Consider the following 23,177-nt stretch of genomic DNA (forward strand, 5'->3'; position numbering starts at 1 on the left):
GATTCCCGTTCAGTAATTAGGGCAAAGGTAACGGGAGCGATTTCAGTCTGGTGTTGAATGTACACTTCGAGGTTCTTCAGTAAAGTATCAAGACTCCGTTTCACCCGTGCAGTTTATAGCCGTTTCTGTTTCTGCATTGCTACAGTTTCGTCTCTCTGAGGTTAGTCACTTCGATAATGTTTCTGTTTACATTGTGTGTTCATCATGACATGCACATGTTTTTTTATGATTTTTGTTTTGTTTGTGCATGCCCGATAAAGTGATTTTATTAGTCACGAGTAGTCATTTCATGATTTGTTTATGCATTAGTGTAGAGTGAACCCTGCATTGAAAGCCACTGCGTCAAGTGCACGTCTCTAGGGGAGGACTAAGGAGTAAACACAAACAGATTGTGCAGAAGTGTCATCTGATACATTTTGATTGGACATGCTGCTGAGTATTCATCTGATTTGATTCTCAGTTGAATCGGTCCACAGTAATAATGGATAATCAGGTGTTCGAGTCCACTGCGGAGCGGACATTTCAGTATCAGAGAAGCCTCCCTCCTCTACCTGTGCCCCATCTACACGACTCGCTCAACAAATACCTGCATGCAGGTGAGAGGTCAACTCGAGCACAAAACTGCATTCTGCTCGCTATTTAATGTTACCTGGGATAGGAGTGTTATTAACCGGTTTCATTTAACTGGGAACATTTGTGAGTAAAATTTGCTTTTAAGTTTGTTGAAGAGTTGTTGAGGCCTTTACATGGAGTTGTTGACTATAAATGAAAGTACAGTCTGCACTGATTTCATGTTAACATTTTAAATAGTAAATGCAGACACTATCAGGGCTATTTCAGTTTGTCCTTCTGTTAAAAACACTGATCTATATAATGTTCTCTGTTGTAGATCAGTGATTAAACATCATATTTGTTCATTGAAATTAGGCAAACACGCACATACACTATAAATATTTAAGCTGAAGTACTAAAATGACTAAATTAAATATATAATAATAAAAATAAACCTATACAGAAGTAGTTAAATACAAGTACATAAAATAAAATGAAACAGTTACTAAAATGTTTACTAAAATTAGACTGAAAACAAATTATAAACTTATTTAAAATGTAAAAAAGAACAATAAATAACTAGAAAAACTATAGTAATACTAAAATGACACTGGTCTGTGTCAGTGTTATAAAGTTTACAGTACATATAAAGTTTATATATGTTATGATACTTTAAATATTACATGTACAAATGATGGACATGTAATAGTTCATAAATAGTTTATATTATAAAATACCGCAATTTGTACATGTAATATTTAAAGGGTATATTAGTAATGGATTAATGCTCAAACATGAAGAAAACATTGTTGGTCAGATTTGTGACCTACACAAAGCCCCACTTTAAACTAAAATATTTAACTGAATGATTCACTTATAGATTGTTGCATTAAAGTATTATTACATTAATTGAAATGTTAACATTAAAAATAAATCAAATAAATTGTACCTTTTACTATTTTTATTATTAAGGTAGTATTACTAAATAATACATACAGTGCCCTCCAAAAGTATTGTAACAGTAAAAATAAAATTGCTCTGTTGGCTGTGGAGTCAAGACATTTGCAAAAAAGAGGAATATGAGACAAAACTACAGAATGTCACATTTTATTATTAGCCGTTTCAACACATACATGTTTTACCAAATAAAAAGAACAGCACTTTTAGAGTTCATCCCACTCATTGATGTGAGCATAAGTATTGGGACAGTTGAACATAAGGCAGATATAAAAGATTAAAAGCTATTCTTTAGTTGCAGATCCCTTGCGCACAATCACAGCAGTGAGTCTGTGACCCATAGACATCACCAGACTCTTGGTCTCATCCTTTGAAATACTTTTCCCAGCCTTTAATGCAGCAAATTCCAATTGTTGCTTGTTTTGGGGAGTTTCTGCCTTTACTCTCCTCTTCAGCTGGTGAAATTCATGTTCAATCGGATTTAAATCTGGAGATTGACTTGAGCAATCTAAGACTTTCCATTTCTTTGCCCTTATAAATTCCTTGACTGAACTGGTCATTGTCCTGATGCAATATGAAACACTTCCCAATGAATCTGGTGGCATTTTCTTGAATATTGGTAGTCAAGATGGTTTTGTACCCTTCCAAATTCATTCTGCTACAGTCATCATACATCAAGTCATCAGTAAAGTTGAGAGGGCCTGTTCCAGAGACAGCCATGCATGCCCATGCCATGACACCACCTCCACCATGCTTTACAGATGAGGCTGTATGCTTGGGATCATTACAGTTCCTTTTTTTCCTCCACATTTTTGCTTTCCCATCACTTAGATAAAGGTTCATCTTTGTCTCATCGGTCCATAAACACAGTTCCAAAACTCTTCTGGCTCACCTTTGTGCTTTTTTGCAAACTCTAATCTAGCCTTTCTATTTTGGTGCTGGTCAGAGGTTTGCATCTTGCTGTGTAGCATCTGTTATTCTGTGTCAAAGTCTCCTGAGGACAGTAGATTGTCAGAGCATCACCCCAGCTTTCTGGAAGTTGTTGGTGATTTTACAGACACGTCTTTTAGGATTCATTTTCACAGCTTTTATGATTTGTTTGTCATCAACTACTGTTGTTTTCTCAGCCGATCAGGTAGTTGTTGGTTGCTGGTGGTTTCCAAACTCTTGATTTCTCCATGCCCTTTATTTTTGCTAGAGCTCTAACTGACTTCCTCTTTTCTTTTAGCATCCAAATTGCTTGCTTTTCTCTCAAAGTCAGCTCCCTCATCTTCATCCTGGTTTGTGTGTGTCATCATCGAATGCAAGATTCAGAATACAGAAGTAATGGATATAACTGATACAACACATTCCCTGCTTTTAATATCTGAAGAATTAATGCAACAGGACACAGCTGATCACTTAGAAAGACCTGTGAGGCAACTGTTCCAATACGTATGACCACATCAGATAGAGGGATGAAACTCTAAAAGTGCTGAACTTCTTAGCTGGTAAAATATCTGTGTTGAATCACCCAATAATAAAATGTGACATTCTGTAGTTTTGTCTCATATTCATCTTTTAATCATATTTGTAAATGTCTTTACTCCACAGCCAACAGAGCAATTTTGTCTTTACTGTTCTAATACTTTTGGAGGGCACTGTATATAAGGCATATATATATATATTACTTTTTATTTTTTATTGTCAGGAAAGACATTCAGTTTTATACGGCAATGAGTAAAATACATGTTCACCTTACAGGGGAAAATGTGGAATTGAATTTGATTTGTTATTATTATGATGTCTTCAGTAAAACCTTTTGCATCTGAGGAGGAGTTTCGAGCCACAGTGGCCATTGTCAAATGCTTCGGGGAGGGCATTGGACAACAGCTACATCAGAAGCTTGTGAAGAGATCCAAGAGCAGGCGCAACTGGGTAATAGGCCACTTTTTCTTTTCTTTTTTTTTCTTTTTGCATCGCTCTATTTGAGCCAGACTAATGAATCCCTTGAGTCATAAATGGCATGTATTTTCATGTGTAGTTTATAGATCTTATTTGAACCTGTGGTTTGTTCATCTTCAGCTTGAGGACTGGTGGCTGGACACAGCGTATCTAGAGGTGCGCATCCCCTCTCAGCTCAATGTGAATTTTGGAGGACCTACAGCCTACGTGGAGCACTGCTGGCCTGTACGTGATGGCACACAGCTGGAGAGGACCAGTTTGAATTTGTGGCTCACCCTCCAGTACTGGGATCTCATCCGCACGTAAGTGATTGCTTATGAGAAACAAAGAAACAGCCAATGAAGGAAATGTCTTTCGAAAGAGTCTAATTTCTCATTGTGAATGTGGCTTGTTGTTGTCTACAACAGTAATGTATTAAGTATGTAATATGGCTGTTTGTTTGTATTTGCTGATACTCATCAGGGAGAGGCTGGCCGTTCATAAAGCAGGAACGATGCCCTTTGACATGGATCAGTTCCGCATGCTCTTCTGCACCTGCAAAGTGCCTGGCGTCAATAAAGACACCATCCTCAACTTCTTCAAAACAGGTTAGGCAAATGCATGCTTGTTTGTATGCATACATGCATCCATATGTTCCTTTATGCTGCATGTGGAATCTCTGTGTGTTGTAGAGAGTGAAGGACCCTGCCCTTCTCACATGATAGTGATGTGTCGTGGGAGGGTCTTCACATTTGATGCTCTCTGTGATGGCCGTATCCTCACTCCCCCAGAGCTGTTGAGGTATAGTGCCTAGTGTCCTAGTTTTCAATGATTCAGCAGGTTGGATTTATTGTTCCAGTCAGTGTAATCTTTGTCTTTATTTTGTCTGATTATGCACATTCCTTGTTCTTGGCTTTGTTCCGAATGGAACACTCGAATACTACTTCCTGAATACTGCAGAGTATTCACTGTATACTGCCTACTATGATTCCAAACATTATTGCATGATAAATACTTATAATATTATATTATAAATATTTATAATATTTTATAATACTACTGTTTATACTGTACTGTATTTTTGATCAAATAAATGCAGCCTTGGTAAGCATAAGAGATGTCTTTCAAAAACATTAAAATATTTTACTGACCACAAACATTTAGACTGTACTTTACATAATGTGCACAGTATGCATACTATATACTGCATCAAAGCAGCATGCAATTCCAAACATAGCCCTTGTGTTCTCTAGGCAGCTGATTTACATTAAAGAATGCTGTGATGGAGAGCCGGAGGGGGATGGAGTGAGCGCTCTCACCACTGAAGAAAGGATGCGCTGGGCAAAGGTAAGAGCCATGCCCCCCACGGGAGCACCACAACCAATCACAGTGCAGTATGCAAATGAACACCACCTGACATTCTACAAAGGACCTTCACTAGAGTTTCATTGACAGCTTATAAATCTGTGTTTAATAGTGTATTGAATGGTTATGATGATGAGATTTTTAACGGGTCTGTCTTTTCAGGCTCGAGAGTATCTGATCTCCATTGATCCTGTGAATAAGACCATACTAGAGACCATTCAGAGCTCTTTATTTGTGCTCGGCCTGGACGATGCCAAGCCCTATTCTACCCCTGAAAACTACTCACAGGTTGAGCACAATACATACTTGTATGAGGACTGTTATGAATGTCCCTCAGATACTGTATTTGTATGATATTAAGTTGTTTTTTTCAGCCATTTTTACAAAGATCTCTCTCTCTTTTAATAGTTGACCCACCTGGCATTAACTGGTGACCCCACGATCCGCTGGGGTGATAAATCTTACAATCTGATCTCCTTCTCCAATGGAACCTTCGCTTCTAACTGTGATGTAATTACAAACATTGATTATTGCAGCATTTTTAGAATTTGTGTATATTTTTACATACACTTCTGTTCAAATGTTTGGGATCAATATGATTTTAAAAAAGTAATATTTTTATTTAGAATGGATGCAGTACATTGATCAAAAGTGACTTTTACATGGCATTTTTACATTACATTGCATTTACATTTTCTGTCAAATAAATGCTGTTCTTTTGAACTTTTAATATATCAAAGAATCCTGAAAATATGTATCAGCTTTTCACAACAATATTAAGCAACTATTTTCAGCATTGATGATAATATAATTGTTTTGAGCAGCAAATCAGCACATTAGAATGATTTTTGGAGTACTGACTACTTAACAGCTACTTTTTGTTTTTCAGATAAATAATATTTCACAATTCGTACTGTATTTCTGTATTCTATTATACTTACTGTATTTTGATTTAAATTAATGCAGCCTCTGTGATCATAAGAGACTTTATTCAATTTTTTTTTTAAATCTTATCTTTGAATAATAATTATATTACACAGTGTTAAATGAAATAAGGTGTAATTATGTTGCACTGTGTGCATTTATTCCAAATATAACATTATTTTGATTAATACAATTTTCTGTCAGAATATTACCAGTAGTTATTGCAGTCCATGTCTATGTCAGTCATGATATAAATTGATAATTGAATAATAATCATATTTTAATGTCATTATTGTATGTCTTTGTTTTAAAGCATGCGCCATATGATGCCATGGTTTTGGTATCTAATGGATATTACGTAGATCAAAAATTGAGGGCCTGTGGTGGAGCGTGGAAGGTAAGACTCTGTTTATGTATATTTACGTGTCATTTTATATGCACGAATGTACATGTTGTAATTATTATATGACTCCCAGGGTTCAGAGGTTGTGCGTGAGATGCCTTTGCCAGAGGAGCTGATATTCACCGTGGATGAACGGGTGAGGAGAGACATCGCCCTGGCTAAAGAACAGTACACCAAAAGTGTAAGTAACACACACACACAGTTATATCATTACTGAGTCTTTGTTATACAATCCCATAATGCTTTAATACAAAGAGAATATACTGTAAACAGACGTGGTTTTTAGTTTTAATCTCAAAGCTTCTGTATCTATAGTCTCAGGACCTGCAGGTTGTCAGCTATGCCTTCACCTCATTTGGAAAAGCAGCCATCAAGAAGAGAAAGCTTCACCCTGACACTTTTGTACAGCTGGCTCTGCAGTTAGCATACTACAGGCTACATGGAAAGTAAGTGTGTCAGATAGCTTCCTGACTGAAAAATCAAAACACAGCCCTTGCTAAGTCTGGCATCCTTCTCTCTGTCATTCTCAGGTCTGGTAGTTGTTATGAGACCGCCACCACACGCCGTTTCTTTCATGGCCGCACAGAAACCATGAGGCCCTGCACTGTGGAGGCCCAGCACTGGTGCAGAACCATGTTGAACCCTACAGCCACTGTGAGTGCCTTGTGTGTAATAAATAAAGGGTTAGTTCAGCCGAAAATTAAAACGCTGTCATCATTTTACTCATCCTTCAGACCTCTATGACCCATCCTATTCCTTATGGTGAAAGTAAATGGGAGACCAGAGCTGTCAGGCTTCTATAAGAGTATCATAAATTTGTCCGTATGGCTTGTGCTCTATATTACAGGAGTGTGAAGGTGTTTGCAGCATTGTGGCAAAGATTTTCAATGACATAAGATTAAATGTCGGTCTGGTGCTTGCACAAAGCTATCATATGGTCGTATGGCATTTTTGGAATATATCTGACAATTTTTATTGTTTTTTTTTTTTCGTCCTGTCCATTACCTTTCATTATTTGGAAAAGAGCAGCTAGGACATTTCGCTAAATTTTTCCTTTTGTGTTTCATGGAATCATACGGTTTTGGGTGGACATGGTAGAATTTTTATTTTTGGGGGTGAACTGTATATATTGCTGTCCTCTGGTACATCTTCTAGTTAGAATTAAAACAAGTTTCAGAATTCTAGGGTTAGGTTTGGCTTAGGGTTGTTTCAAGACCTGAATCTGTTCATTGGGCATCTTTTTTTTTTTTACAAATAAATGTACTTGACATTTCCCGTCATTTATGATTTACTGGCTAATATTTAAAAATATTTTTACAAAAAATTTCCACCTGAATAACTATTTTAGAACTTAGAAATCACACTTTTAAAATTAGGATACTTCATATATCCAGGTTTTCAGAGAGCATAGGAACACTGGTTCTTCAGTGAAAAAAAAAAAAAACTGTTGTCGAGTAGATTAATAAAATAATAAATATCTTTAATTTAAAAAAAAAAAACAATTTGTGCATTTTTAAAAATGTTCTCTTATTTTAAATAGCTAAAGTCATTGGAAGTTTGCTGAGGCCCCTGCTTGAGAACCACTGTTCTTGACATTTGGTTAGCTTTGATGGCTTTTTTGTCTTTTTTGCACAGACTGAAGAGAAAAGACAAGCTTTAAATGCAGCCTTCAGCAAACATAACAAACTGATGGCAGAGGCGCAGGATGGAAAAGGTTTGTGTTTGTCAATGTAATAATATTTACATTGTGTAATAGATAATATGGCAGGGACAAATATTTGAATGATCTTTGCACAGGCTTTGACAGACACCTCCTGGGCTTATACCTGATTGCCAAAGAGGAGGGTCTTCCTGTGCCTGAACTCTACACGGATCCACTCTATACTAAGAGGTCTGGCCCAACACTTTAATTCCCATGGTTCATAGTGTATTGATTTGTGTGTATTGCTGTAAAGGCAGTTTACTGCAACCCCTCTACTGTCATTTTGTATTTGCAGTGGCGGAGGAGGGAGTTTTGTGCTTTCCACTAGTCTGGTGGGCTACACCACTGTACTGGGAGCAGTTGCACCCATGGTGCCGCACGGATATGGATTTTTCTACCGCATTCGTGATGACAGGTTGGTTCATATTAGTTTATGCCATAAAAAAAAAAAAGTTATTTATTTTAAATGTTAATATTTCACAATATTCATGTATTTTTGATCAAATAAATGCAGCCTTAGTGAGCATAAAAGACTTCTTTTTAGAACATTTGAAATTCTTTAATTATTCTAAACGTTTGACCAGTAGTGTTTTATAATTACTTCTGGCATGTTATTATATTGTATGGTATACTGATCTAATTTAATTCTATATTTAATGTATTGTTTATTCTCAGAATTGTTGCGTCCTGCACCGCTTGGAAGTCCAACCCAGAGACAGATGCTGAAACCCTGTTTCAGAACCTCTGCACCTCTTTACATGACATCATGCACGTCTCTACCCAGTCCCAGCTGTGAAGCAGAGCATTCTGGGAAGTAACCTCACTGCTTTAGTTATGCTATTGGACAGGAGCAGAAGGCTGATGTCTCAGACATGACCTTACCTTTAGACAGATCTAACATGCTGTGAATTTAAAATGGTTCATAATGGTTCATATCCAGAATATATACATTAGATAGTGTAGGATTGTGAACAAATTTGACATTTGTTTGAGAAATTACCAGACATTAAGGTGTTTATTTTCAGCAAGAATCTGGATTCATGTGCCTTCAGTTATCTCTGAATCACTTCAATCAGGAAATTCTCCTCTGAGGGGGCTGCATGATTTTTATTTATTTTAGACCTACAGTTTTTGCTACATTAGCAGTATTGTTTCCTGTTAACTGTAGACCTGTGAAACTATGTCACAGGATGCTCATGCATCTTAAATCCACTAGAGAGAGACGTTAACAAAATGATTTTAAGATTAACTTTATTCTCAAGTGACTCGTGGGCAATAAACAGCCATCAAGTGTGGAAGTCCGTCTTGACATGTTATTAACCTCTTACACACATACACAAAAGATAGACTGTTAATGCACAAATCAATGCAACAGCGCAAGTATAATGCAGGTATATAATTCCTCTTTATTTTCATAATATGAAGATTTTCTTAACTATCCTACGGTTTTCAAACTTTAAGGCTCAATGCACTGTTTTTGCACCAATAGAATATAAATGAATGTTTTTATATTGTAGATATAAATGCTTTGTTACTGTTTGTTAACAATTGTTGGTTTAATTTGCACTGCTTTCCTATTTATTAGGAAACGCTGAATAAATGTTCCTGAAAGTTGTCATTTTGATTGGTTCAGATATTACAGGCTGCTCCCTTCATCATAGGACCTTAAGCGTTTTCCACCTGTTATTTTGAATGGCAAATTTTGTCGTGTATGCATATAGATTTGAATGTGAATTGCCCACAGATTTACTAACAATGCAAGTTGACTTGTCGCCATTACCTGTAAAAGATATTGTAAACTTTGCCACTGAGTATATGGTGTGAATAATCTATGTATTTGTGTAAGAATTTTATTTGTCAACTTGCTTTATCATTTATGGCCTCAAATATGACTGATTGTTTTCGTTTATTGCATTCTTGAGACTGGTGTCTCTAAAATGCGCATTGATTGTAAATATATTACAGTAGCAATTAAAATGATAAAATACAGCTCTCAAATCTAAATGCTTATTTACTGCATAATTAACTTTTGTGGAAATAATTTAGACTTCATTTCACAAGCGTCTCAATGTGAAAGCACAGCTGTGAACTTTGTTTTACATATGTGTAAATGCAGCAAATCTAAAATCAGCAAAACCAGTGTCTTGGTGAAATATTTTCATTTTATTGGAAGGCAAATGAATTATTAAATCTTTATCAGTATCTTATCTTGGCATATGGCATCCTTTCATTGTGACAGAAAACAAGCTGTGAATGTGATTTAGGTTTGTAAACATGACTAACTTGTAAATTTAATCGGTGTGAAAGGAAAACTCAACCAAGTTATTTTTTCTAAATGCATGTTGTTGATATTGTGAATGAATGAATCAACCATTGTATTTTTTCATTAACTGGGTCTAAGGGTGAAATGGCAGACTTCTCTCTGATTTATGCTGGACTGTTCCAATCATTTTGGAACAGTAATCAATCAACAGCAAGCTCACATTCAGATCTGCTTCCAGTCAACTACTGGTGAACAGAATAGTTCCTGTCCTACATTTCAGAGAAAACGACACATGCATTTTATCGCGTCTTTATGTAATTTAAGTGCAAAAAATAATAAAAACTACACATTTTGAATTTTGAAGTCTATTGTCTACTTGTTTGACTTTCAGTGAACTCTAGAATATGAAATAAAAAAAATGAGGCTAATGAAAAATTAAATCTTTATTCTAAACTTTTTTTTTTTTTTTACAGTACACTTTTACAGCATGTGCGATAAGACAACAATGCCATAAGACAAAAACTGGCCTTATGTTAGTCTGACAAATATCAAGGCACCACACACAGAGAACACTATCATGTAGTCAGTCATCATGATACAAACTCTTTGGTCATCTTGTCACATGTAGAATATTGCTGTCTTCACTAATGAGAAAGCAAGGCAACATTTTTGGTATTAGGCACAAAGGGACACATTATTCATGTATATATAAATTACTGTACATTATCATGTAAAGACAAACACATTTGAAATATTCTGCCCTCTTATTTCTGCATGTACAAAATGTATGGTGTGCTTGGTAGAAACGTTAATACAAATACCTTTTTTTGTTGTTGTTTAATACAATCAGCAACAAGAAAGCGCTGATTTGGATTAATGTTATGTCTTAAAACTAAAATGCACAAGTGACAAGGCACTGACATTTACACAAACTTACTCAGACCATGTCCATATCCTTATTATTTTCCCAGCTTCCTGGCGTAATGCCACCTAAAATGAAATACAGGCCTGCAAGCACAGGAGAGCATTTCTATGGAATGTTTTCTAGAATCCTGACCATCAGTGACTCATCTGAGAGGTGACGAGGGTGTAGTACGGCCCCTGCTGGCTGAGGAGCTGCTGATGTGTGCCCTGCTCCACCACGACCCCGTTTTGGACCACAGCTATACGGTCTGCGTTCTGGATGGTGGACAGCCGGTGGGCTACGATGATACATGTGCGGCCCTCACGTGCCTTATCCAGAGCATCCTGCACTATCTACTCGCAGGACAGAGAGAAGAGAGACAATGTGAGTAAGAGAAATGCAGTATGTTTTCCATTTTATAGCATTCTTGACTCAATTGTCTTGTAAATCCAGGAGCAGTTTGACTACTGTCTGAATGAACAGGTAACCAAAGTCACAAACTCGTAACTTTGATTCAATTATATCGCATTGGAATTGATCTTACCGATATAGATATCGTACCTCAAAGTGATGATGTTACTGATCATTTCCTTGTATCGTGCATGCTGCGTATTACTGATATTCATTATATGGCTCCGCGTTATCGTCCGGGCAGAACTATTGTTCCAGCCACCAAAGACAGATTCACAAATAACCTGCCTGATTTATCTCAACTGCTCTGTATACCCATAAATACACATGAACTAGACGAAATGACTAGCAACATGGGCATTATCTTCTCTAATACATTAGAAGCTGTTGCCCCCCTCAAATTGAAAAAGGTTAGAGAAAAACATACTGCGCCATGGTACAACAGTTATACCCATTCTCTCAAGAAAGAAACTCGTAATCTTGAGGGCAAATGGAGAAAAACTAACTTGGAAGTTGTTATGAGACCAGGGTAGAGCATATCTGCAAACTCATAAATAATAACCAAAACAATCCAAGGTTCTTATTTAGCACAGTGGCTAGATTAACAAATAAACAGATGCCACCCGATCTAAATATTCCCTCACAGTTTAATAGTAATGACTTTATGAATTTCTTTACTGATAAAATAGATAACATCAGAAATACAATATCAAATGTAGATTCTACTGCGTCTAGTATTTCAGCTTCATTCATCGCACCCAAAGAAAAACTGCAGTGCTTTACAACTATAGGACAGGAAGAGCTAAATAAACTTATCAGTGCATCTAAACCAACAACGTGTTTATTAGATCCTGTACCCACTAAACTATTGAAAGAGTTGTTACCTATAGCAGAAGAACCGCTTCTCAATATTAACTCATCGTTATCTTTAGGTCACGTCCCAAAACCATTCAAGCTGGCGGTTATTAAGCCTCTTATTAAGAAACCACAACTAGATTCTAATGAACTGGCAAATTACAGACCCATTTCAAATCTTCTGTTTATGTCAAAAAAAAATTGAAAAAGTTGTGTCTGCTCAATTGTGCTCCTTCTTGCAAAAAAATTATCTTTATGAAGAATTTCAGTCAGGTTTCAGGCCTCACCATAGCACAGAAACTGCACTTGTGAAAATTACAAATGACTTGCTTCTTGCTTCAGACAAAGGCTGCATCTCATTGCTAGTATTACTTGATCTTAGAGCTGCGTTCGACACTATAGACCATGACATACTCATAGATCGATTACAAAACTATACTGGTATTCAAGGGCAGGTTTTAAGATGGTTTAGATCCTACCTGTCTGATCGCTACCACTTTGTTCATTTAAATGGGGAGTCATCTCAGTTATCACCAGTAAAGTATGGAGTACCAGAAGGATCTGTCCTAGGTCCTCTGCTATTTTCAATATACATGTTGCCCCTTGGTAATATTATTAGAAAACACGGGATAAGTTTTTATTGCTATGCTGATGATACTCAACTATATATCTCAACAAGACCAGATTACACTTCTAAACTATCTCAACTAATAGATTGTGTAAAAAATGTAAAAGATTGGATGACCAATAATTTTCCTCCTATTAAATTCAGATAAGACAGAGATATTACTTATTGGACCAAAAAAACAGTACACAGAATCTCTTGGATTACAATTTGCAACTAGACGGATGCACTGTTACGTCCTCTAAAGTAAAAAATCTGGGTGATATATTAAGACAGCAACTTGTCCTTTGAAAATCATATTTCCCATGTTACAAAAACAGCATTCTTCCATCTTAGAAACATTGCCAAGCTTCGAAACGTGCTACCTGTTTCTGATGCAGAAAAGCTAGTTCATGCATTCATGACCTCTAGACTGGACTATTGTAATGCACTGCTAGGTGGTTGTCCTGCATCTTCAATAAACAAGCTACAGATAGTCCAAAATGCAGCGGCTAGAGTTCTTATCAGGTCAAGAAAATATGATCATATTACCCCAATTTTACAGTCTCTGCATTGGCTACCTATTAAGTTCCGTATCATTTACAAAATCTTATTACTTGCCTATAAGGCCCTAAATGGTTTAGCTCCTGCGTACCTAACTTGTCTTCTACCACACTACAATCCAACCCGCTCCCTAAGGTCGCAAAACTCTGGACAAATAATTTTTACTTAGATGGAACAGCAGCTACACTAATTATGTCTCTATTTGTTTCTCTGTTTCTGCCACGGGATTAACATCCCATGGTAACTAGGAATTACAGAAGCTTCAGTCTGGATCCAACCCTTAAATGATCTGAGATGACCGAACACCTGAGGTAAGATAATGCCAACCCCTCAGAGGACTTCGGAGGATGCCAATGCTCAGACAACATATAGAATTACCAAATTTTGCCATAAGTCAAACATATTAAGGTTCTGCAATATATAAATATATTGTGGAAACTTAAATTCCTGTAGAGCTGCTTTGCAACGATTTGTATCGTAAAAAGCGCTATACAAATAAACTTGAATTGAATTGGTTGAGACCATAACGATAGATAAAGATATTAAAATGTCATTTAATGAGTTTGTCTATAGTACTGTAAAATGACAAGTTTATTCCGTGTTGTGTGAACTGTGATCATACCTTCTCACTCTCAGTGTCCAGAGCAGATGTGGCTTCATCTAGCAGCAAGAGTTTGGGGTTGCGGAGGATGGCCCTCGCTATAGCAATACGTTGCTTCTGGCCTCCTGACAACTGTGTACCTTTATCACCCGCTTGCGTCTGGTATTGCTGCAACCAAACCACACAATATTATTTAGTAAAATTGTAGACAGTCCTTTAAATATTCTTACATTTTTTGAAAGAGAGTTCTTGGGGTCACCAAAGCTGCATTTATTTGATCAAAAACATTAAAAACTTGTTATTACAATTTATATTTTAAAATATTGTATAATAGAATTATAATATAGTTTAATAATATTTTAATATATGAATTATCAGCAGCCATTTCTCCAGTCTTTAGTGTTATATGATCCTTCAGAAACCAATATGTTGCTTTTCTGTTCAAAAGACTTTCTTTTTCAATGTTGAAAATGGTTTCATTTATTTTTCAAGATTCTTTGAGGAATAGAATTTTCAAAAGAACATCTTTTGTAACAAAACAAAAAAAGGTCACTTTTGATCAATTTCATGTGTCCTTGTTTAATAAAAATATTTTTCAAAAGTAATTAACTTAAAAAGTATAGAAAAAAAAATCTTACGTGACACCTAACTTTTGAATGGGGTGTACACAAGGATGAAGGTTGCACTGTACCTGTGGCAGCCCCTCTATAAAGGAGTGTATGTTAGCAGCCTTAGCAGCCTCTTCGATCTCCTGCGGACTGACTTGTCTGTTGTTGTCTCCGTATGCGATGTTCTCTGCCAGGCTGCAGTCAAACAGCACAGGCTCCTGGGAAACAATGCCAATTTGCAAGCGCAGCCAGTGGATGTTCAGTTGCTTTGCGTCATTATCGTCCAGCATCTGTTAATAAAGGGTAACTGTTACCAAAACTATGTTTTATTACTGGTATGAATGAATGAATGAATGAATGTTTAGCACTGTCCATTTGTGATCAGATCACATGAAACGGAGGTTAATAGCGTGTAAACAGGTCTGTGTTATGGTCTGAGTCATACAGGTTAAGGACCTGAAGTATGCAGGTGAAAGAGAAGCATCCTTTGATGTGCATATTCAGGTTTTCTTGTTTTTTGGCCTGCCTTAAGATACCTTATAATTGACCTTGAGAAAGGTACAGTGATAAGATTTTGACTTCATGTTGTGTATTTAGTGTGGTATTGTACTGAATGACAGTGTATGTGCAAGAATGACATCTTGCTGAGTTGGATGAGTGATTAGAGACTGTAAAACTAAATGTCAATTTAGGTACAGTAACATATCAATGAAAGTTCTTATATAAAATATGCTTTAATAATAATAAAGCTATAAGATGTGGTCTCTCTGAGTCACTTGTCTGTATGCGTGTTCTCCTACCACTTTGCCCTGCTGAGGGTCATAAAATCTCTCCAGTAATTGGATGGTGGTGCTCTTGCCACAGCCACTGCTGCCCACCAGAGCGAGAGTTTGCCCCTTCTTCACCCGGAGCCTGAGACCCTGCAGCACTGGTACATCTGGCCGGGATGGGTAGTTAAAACGCACATCTTCAAAACTCACATTCCCTTCAAATTTGTCCTACAAAAATCACAGGAAACAATCACATCAGAGCACATGTGTGTATACTAGTGTTGTCATGTTTGTAACTTCATGATTACATTGAATGACATCAGATGTTTATGGCGGGCAGAGTCCAGCTCTGCCTGCGTCTTATCAAATTAGGATAGAACAGCAGAAGTGGTAAATGAATCCATGAAAGGCTTCTAAGAACTCTGAGATCTTGCCTAGCATTATGACTCACTACAATTAGAAACCTTTTTATCGCGTATTGGGCATACTGTGTATTCTGATGTGCAAGTGCATGTATAAAAGGAATACCGGCTTGTCTCCGTCCTCTGAGGCATTGTCAATGGCTGGGACTCTGTTGATGAGCATCAGGACATGAGAAGCAGCCATCTTAGCCTTGGCGTAGCTTGGAGTGAATGAGTTTGCCTCTCCAACAGCCATTGCTCCATACACCACAGCTGAGATCACACTGAGAGACACAAACAGATACATCACCCAGGGTTATTATCATTAACTAAAAATAAAACCATAAAAAAACACTGTCATTACTTGACACAAAAGAACGTTAACTGAAAAAATGCAATACATAAATTTTTTTTTTTGTATCTAATCAATCTACTGACTATACAAGGCACTGTTTTGTGTTGTTGTTGTTATTAGGATGTTTAAATTATATTAAATTATTTTCACTGTCTTTCACTGAATCTGTAAAGCTTACTAAACTGAAACTGAATATAAAATAATACTAGAATAATATATATAAAAATAATAGAATTATATAATTAACTAACTAATTAATAAAAATAAAGAAAACAGTAATAAAACAGAAATATATTACTATACTACTACTATTACTACTACTAATAATAGATTTATTATTAAAACTTGATTTTTTTAAAGAAATAAATCACACAATTTTTCATTCATGTTTTCTCTCCAGTAAACCTATTGTGCAGCACTTTGTTTACCAAAAAGTAAGGGTTTGTTTAATTTTCATTTGATTAAAAGATCATTTAAATGAGTTATTATGCCTTCATTTGATTACCAGAGAAATTTAAATACACAACACAATGGTTGGAAAAAATTAGATTATTAGATTAATTCGATAATTTAAATAGATGCTATTTACACTAAGTGAAAATAGCAATGGATTCCAACCCGGGTCGATCGCATCAACACGAGTATTATGTTATTATGCACGTTTTACCCTCTGCGCCACTAGCCACTACCATCTTTTGTAATGTTGACTAGCCCAATCACACGGTGGGCGGAGTTAGTGTAAATAGCCTCTGCCAACAAGGCGGGCTATTTGCACTTAGTGTAAATAGACACTCCGTAATAATAATAACAATAATAAATTAAGTTGTTTTATGAACTCAGTTAATTGACATTCTTTTTGATTGAGTATTAAAATGTAATTAAACCATTCAAATACAGAAGCATAGAATTTGGTAATTACAACATGGAATTTTAGAAAAAGAAAACAAAATTCATAGTGCCATAAAAAATGTATTTTTGTTAAATGCTTAATAAATTGTTGATTTCAATTAATGCTTTTTGTGTCAATAATATGCTTTTTAATTACTCAAATTTAATTTAACAGTTAAAAAGGAGTCCAGAAATATTAATATGGAAAAAAAAAAAAACAATCAAAAAAATTGAAAACAGTAAAAATGGAATCTGAAAAACAAAAACAACAACAAAAACAAATGGATTTCATAGGGCCCTACTATTGTATCTAATCAATCTACTGACTATACAAGGTACTGAGTTGTTGTTATTAGGATGTTTAAATTCTATTGTATTATTTTATATATTCAGTTTCAGTTTAGTAATCTTTACAGATTCAGTGAAAGACAAGTATATATATATATATATAGGGGTGTAACGGTACACAAATATGACAGTTCAGTACGTATCTTGGTTTTAACATCACGGTATGAATATGGCTAAACACTGCTATTTAATTAGTTATTAAGAGAACAGAGTTTTAATTATCTCTGTTTGAAAAAGCCCACTTGTTATATAACATGATGGGTCCTCTTAAATCTCCTATCTGCAAATGTAATGAATCACCAGCCTTGTTTCTGTGTTGTCTAAGAGAATATCTACATTCACTGCTCATCTGGATAGTTTATTCTGGCTCACTTTTTCTTCTGTAATTATTAACTGATACTGTAGAAACCAGCAGACTTTGTACCTCCCAGTCCACTTCCACTTAACACCTGCACTGTAGTTTAAGCTTGTGTGTCTCTGCTACTTGACCTCACTCACTTCTGTTTAATTTTTTTACACATTTGAACTACCTATTGTATATGACACTGGATCATGTCAATACTACTGTGGAGACTTTTTATCACATATTCCTCAGTTTGCTGTGAGAGAGTCTTATAACAGACATGTATCGAGTCACTTACAGGAAGACGCCCTCGAAGGTCATCAGCTTTTGTTCAATGAGCCAAGAGCCAAACTTGAAACAGCCAGCATAGGCAAAATAGATCATCGCTTGAGAGAAGGAGAACGTCAGGCCAAAAACGTGTGCTTTTTTCTTAGCGTTTCTAAGGAAATGAGACAAACATCAATTATCTTATCATCAATTATCAAGCTCATTTTGAATCCTAATAGATATATAATAGAATTATTATTAGTTGATTTAAACATACTTGTAGGGCACAACTAAGTTTTCCTCATACAGAGTCTCAAACTTGCTCTCCCTGGTCAATGAAACCACAGTACGGATATTCTCAATGGCTTCTGTTGCAATCTGAATGGGAAAAATACATTGCGGACAAGGTAGTGATTTTAGACAGTTGACATAATTTGTGATGTATTAAAGTATAAGCATAAATGTTCACCTTCCCAGCTTGCTCTAGCTCTTTCTTGTCTTTTAGAGCATGTCCTCCCAGCAACTTCATCTGGATGGCTCCAGCCACAGCCATGACTGGCACAATGGAGAGAATAAGGAGGGTCAACTGCCAGCCGTACACAAATGAGATGATAATGGCGGTGCCCAAGTTGGCCACATTCTGTGCCAGTGTGGCCAATCTTACACCAGTTGCCTGTTGGAAATAAAGTCAGTGTGCTATTTGTGATGAGCTACTGTGTTAAAATGGTAAACAAAGCATGTCATTTTCACATACCTCAATTTCTTAAATTTAAACCAAATTTAATCTGTACTACATTTGTAATACAAATATATCGTTTTTGACATGTTAATAAAGCACACTAAGCTGAGCTTGAAAAATACAGTAAATAGGTAATAGGGAGTCATAATGCCATTAGTGATGAGCTACTTTGTTACTATACATGGGTATCAATTTGGAGCTTGGGACAATGTGTGGGACTATATGTTACTCTCTGTGGTGGAATAGGAAATCAGACTTACGCCCTGCACTTGAGCTGTGTCTGCAGCCAGTCTGGTGGTCAGCGCACCCACACTGTTCTTAGTATCATCATACCAGCTCAGGTCCTAAAACACACACAGACAGGTGTCACACTACTCTCCATCAGCAGACATCCATAAATAGCTTCTTTGGGGTAAATCTTGAGATGATTGGTTTATGTCAGTTCTCGTCTCACCTGTCTCATCATAGCATTAAAGGCTTTAAACCTCAGGCGCATGGTCAGAATCTCACCAGCTTTCCCAAAACAGAAACCCTAAAAGGAATTAAAAACTGTGAAAAATACACCAAAATAAGGCTATTTTGACAAAGACATAACATTGTTTCTTAATAGGGTTTTCAAAAATTGTCATGTGTTTTGACTAATACAATGTGTTTAATATGTTCTATCACTATTTATAATAGTATTTTTATATGATGAAGCACATTTTTTCCCCCCACAAAACCCATAAGAGTGCTTTAATAACTGATGGGGGGGGGGAATTTGGGGTTAGTAAAAAGTGTTTATGTTTTTGAACCAGGTTGCATTTATTTGATCAAAAATACAGTAAAATAGTAATTTTGTGAAATATTATTACAATTTACAATACATTTTTTCTATTTTAATATATTTCTAAATGTTTTTTTAATTTTTTATCATATTAGTGGCATAGCTGAATTTCTAGCATCATTACTCCAGTCTTCAGTGTCACGTAATCTTTCTGGAAATCATTCTAATATGCTCATTTGGTATTCTTATTATCAATGTTGAAAAAAGCTGCTTAGTGTATTTGTGACCCTGGACCACAAAACCAGTATTAAGTCGCTAGACTATATTTGTAGCAATAGCCAAAAATACATTGTATGGGTCACAATTATCAATTTTTCTTTTATGCCAAAAATCATTCGGATATTAAGTAAAGATCATGTTCCGTGAAGATATTTCCTACCGTAAATATATCAAAACTTCATTTTTGCTCAGTAATAAGCATTGCTAAGAACTTCATTTGGACAACTTTAAAGGTGATTTTCTCAGTATTTAGATTTTTTGCACCCTCAGATTCCAGATTTTCAAATAGTTGTATCTCGGCCAGATATTGTCCTATCATAACAAACCATACATAAATGAAAAACTTATTTATTCAGCTTTCAGGTGATGCAGAAATCTCAATTTCGAAAAACTGACACTTATGACTGGTTTTGTGGTCCAGGGTCACATTTTTGTGGAAACTGATACTTTTTCAGAATTCTTTGGTGAACAGAAAGAAAGAACATTTAAACTGAACTATAAACCTTTTTTAATATATTTATTTCAAAGTATATGTAATTTTTTAATACATTTTTGAATTTTAAATCCTATTTTTAATACATTTAAATGTACTTTCTTTTTTCTGTTCATTTTTGTTCTATTAAGAGTTAAATGTAATCTTTTAGCATTTGTGAATTTTAGCAGGTTTAGTATGACTAGGCAAATAATTGACACACTATATTGCCAAAAGTATTGGGTCACCCCCTTCTAATAAACATGTTTGACTACTTTAGTAATTTCTATGAGTACAAATCTTAATGTTTAAGCATTTAATGATATTCTAGGGAATTGTGTGCTTCTAGTTTTATAGCAACAGTTTGGACAGGACCCTTTTCTATTCTAACATGACAGTGCCTAAGTAGTTTATTATCATATATAGTCAAGTTCTACAATTTTTGTTTAGCATTCAAGGCAGTTTATATTGATGCTATAAAACAAAACAAACCTGAAAGAACAAAGTGAAAAAGGACACAACCCCAATGCCAGCAAACAGCAGAGAGTAGAGTTCAGTCCTCTTTCGTATGACGTCCTGATCTATCTCAGCAAACACCTAGAGAAGAAGAAGAAAAGAGAAGGAGACAGGAAAATAAATGTATGAGGAAAAATGTCTCAATAATGCTGACTGTCAATAATGGTAATTATTAGTAATATTTAATTTTCGTGTACAACATACAGCAATGATTTTAGAGAAAATAACAGCAAATGCAGGCTGCAAGGCTCCGTTTATGGTGGCACATAAAACGCCAACCACAATATATGGCCATTCCGGCTTATTCAGTTTCAGGACTGTCAGGAAGGAGATGTTTGGAGCTTTTTCCTACAAACAAAAGAGAGAAGAAATAGAAAAAGGACTACGTAAAATAATTTCAATCAAAATATCTAATCATGATCATAATTTGATTTGTAGATAATGAATCAAGCCTTTAAGTTCCTTTTTAAGGAATGAAAACAAAATGTAATTTATGAAGATGACACTCATTGTTGTGAACACTTAATCTCTTACCTCCTCTGTCTGTTTCTCTTCTTCCTGCTGATCTTTTTCTGAGCCACTTCTTGATTTCTGTCTGAAGAGTGTGCGATCGTTCAGAGAGCTGACTGAGGGACTCTTTTCATCCATAGTCATCTCCTCTTTGCCCTCCTCTGAGTCTTCTGCGCGCTTAAACATCTGTGATATAAACAAGGGAACTCATAATGGACCACAGAATTCATTTTCCCTGTGTTATCATGCACAATTCATTAGAGCATGTGAAACGAATATTAGTCTTAATGATCTTTCAGCAAAATATAACAACTTGCTTGCCTCTGAAACTTTTCTTTTCTGCTGCTAACCAAAGAAGGCAGGACCAAAACCACTAGACGTAAATTCTAATGTTTCAGCCTCAAACGATCCAGTCAAATCCAGATGGATAAACCGCATAACATCTTTATAAAATGTGTTACATTGTGGACATTTAAAGGGCTGATATCAATGACAGTAATTTGAGGTTGTCAAGTCCCTGCAGTGTTGGTTGCTACTTGACGGCAATATTTGAAAAAGATCGCATGAGCTTTACTATCTGCTCAGTATCTTTGATAGCCACTGTTACTTATGTTGCTTCAAACATGAATGACTTTTAGTTGCTAAAAATCACTGACAGTCAATTTCCTTTAATGTAGTGTCAAAGCCATTTCACAGGTCTATTTTCACCTTTAATGGACAAGACAGGAAAATGAGAGAATGAAAACAATTGGGAGGGGAATAGGACCAGGACCTTGATTTGGGACTCAAACTCGAACTCGACCAAGAGCAGCTCCTCCATATGTCAGTGCACTACCCACAAGACAATAGGCTCTGATGACCTTTCATGTTTTTAACAACAATGAGCCACAGTTGCATACAGTGCCCATGTGTGTGTATGTATTGCATTGTGGGTTTCTAACCTGCATAGTAACAAGAGAGTGGTATATCCCTTTTCTCTCCATCAGTTCATAATGTGTGCCCAGTTCTACAATTTCACCATTCTGGAATCCAGCAATGACATCAGCATTTCGAATAGTAGACAGCCGGTGAGCCACTATAATGGTAGTTCTGCCCAGCCTGACCTATATTGATGTATAAAAAAATTAATATATACACACACACAATATTTCCAGTGTTTTTCCAGACCGCTATTTTTTGTTACCTTATCTAACGCTGCTTGTACAATAGTCTCACTCTCGGCATCCAGAGCAGACGTAGCCTCATCAAGAAGTAGGATTTTTGGGTTGCGCACAAGCGCTCTTGCAATAGCAATACGCTGCTTTTGTCCACCACTCATCTGGGTGCCCCTCTCTCCAACTAGAGTCTCAAATTTCTGATAATGAACAGAGATATTGGTCAGAGCCTACCTGATCAATCTTTTTTAATCCGATTGATCAAATAACCTCCTTAAAAGTAAAATTATGTCAAATTTTGTACATCTGGGAGCTTCATGATGAAGTCGTAGGCATTGGCTTCACGTGCAGCCTGTTCGATCTCCTCCTGGGTGACATCTGAGCGGCCATAGCGAATGTTTTCTGAGATAGTTGTTGCAAACAGCACCGGCTCCTGGCTGACTACGCCAATCAGTTCTCTCAGACCGCGAACGTTCAGAGAGCGAATATCATGCCCATCTATAGTTACCTGAGGGGTTAGAGAAAAGAAAATGGAAAGTTTGGAAGAAGAACAGGAAGGTCAAGGAATTTGTACCTCTCAGCCTCTCTTTGTACTTACCGATCCTTCCTGTGGGTCATAGAAGCGTTGTAGTAGCTGGATTGTTGTACTTTTTCCACACCCACTGCTGCCCACCAAAGCAATGGTCTGTCCACTCATGACTTTAAGATTCATGCCTTTCAGAACCTACAAGCC

General features: G+C 36.2%; 2 protein-coding genes across 5 annotated transcripts in view; one reads left to right on the forward strand and one right to left on the reverse strand.

The window, feature by feature from the left end:
* LOC306887273 (peroxisomal carnitine O-octanoyltransferase-like) lies at positions 1-10,450 on the forward strand. 3 transcript variants are annotated; one of them, XM_079444898.1, is made up of 17 exons: positions 1-160; positions 461-596; positions 3,302-3,426; positions 3,574-3,755; positions 3,916-4,040; positions 4,125-4,233; positions 4,686-4,779; positions 4,960-5,085; positions 5,206-5,307; positions 6,035-6,118; positions 6,198-6,305; positions 6,440-6,570; positions 6,655-6,778; positions 7,760-7,838; positions 7,922-8,015; positions 8,122-8,241; positions 8,502-10,450. In XM_079444898.1, the coding sequence occupies exons 2-17, from the start codon at positions 482-484 to the stop codon at positions 8,620-8,622; spliced, it is 1,839 nt and encodes a 612-aa protein (XP_079301024.1). In that variant the 5' UTR covers positions 1-160; positions 461-481; the 3' UTR covers positions 8,623-10,450. The 3 variants fall into 3 exon arrangements, with proteins under 3 accessions (XP_079301024.1, XP_079301026.1, XP_079301025.1); XM_079444900.1 differs by having other exon boundaries at positions 477-596; XM_079444899.1 differs by having other exon boundaries at positions 8-160; positions 310-596.
* The window catches only part of LOC306887272 (ATP-dependent translocase ABCB1-like), a 21,339-nt gene continuing 8,550 nt past the window's right edge, over positions 10,389-23,177 (reverse strand). The window contains exons 12-28 of one of the 2 annotated variants that reach the window (XM_079444897.1): positions 23,043-23,168; positions 22,749-22,952; positions 22,474-22,644; positions 22,232-22,393; positions 21,315-21,476; positions 20,985-21,128; positions 20,757-20,861; positions 19,202-19,279; positions 19,008-19,091; positions 18,478-18,681; positions 18,286-18,386; positions 18,040-18,180; positions 15,935-16,091; positions 15,437-15,634; positions 14,720-14,926; positions 14,050-14,196; positions 10,389-11,346 (exon numbers count right to left, since the gene is read on the reverse strand). In XM_079444897.1, the coding sequence (XP_079301023.1) occupies positions 11,149-11,346; positions 14,050-14,196; positions 14,720-14,926; positions 15,437-15,634; positions 15,935-16,091; positions 18,040-18,180; positions 18,286-18,386; positions 18,478-18,681; positions 19,008-19,091; positions 19,202-19,279; positions 20,757-20,861; positions 20,985-21,128; positions 21,315-21,476; positions 22,232-22,393; positions 22,474-22,644; positions 22,749-22,952; positions 23,043-23,168 (2,589 nt within the window). In that variant the 3' untranslated portion in view covers positions 10,389-11,148. Of the gene's footprint in view, positions 11,347-14,049; positions 14,197-14,719; positions 14,927-15,436; positions 15,635-15,934; positions 16,092-18,039; positions 18,181-18,285; positions 18,387-18,477; positions 18,682-19,007; positions 19,092-19,201; positions 19,280-20,756; positions 20,862-20,984; positions 21,129-21,314; positions 21,477-22,231; positions 22,394-22,473; positions 22,645-22,748; positions 22,953-23,042; positions 23,169-23,177 lie in introns of those variants that run through there. The other variant, XR_013785670.1, reaches the window with a different exon arrangement.

Source organism: Barbus barbus (genome assembly GCF_936440315.1).
Source record: "Barbus barbus genome assembly, chromosome: 21".
Classification (NCBI taxonomy): Eukaryota; Metazoa; Chordata; class Actinopteri; order Cypriniformes; family Cyprinidae; genus Barbus; species Barbus barbus.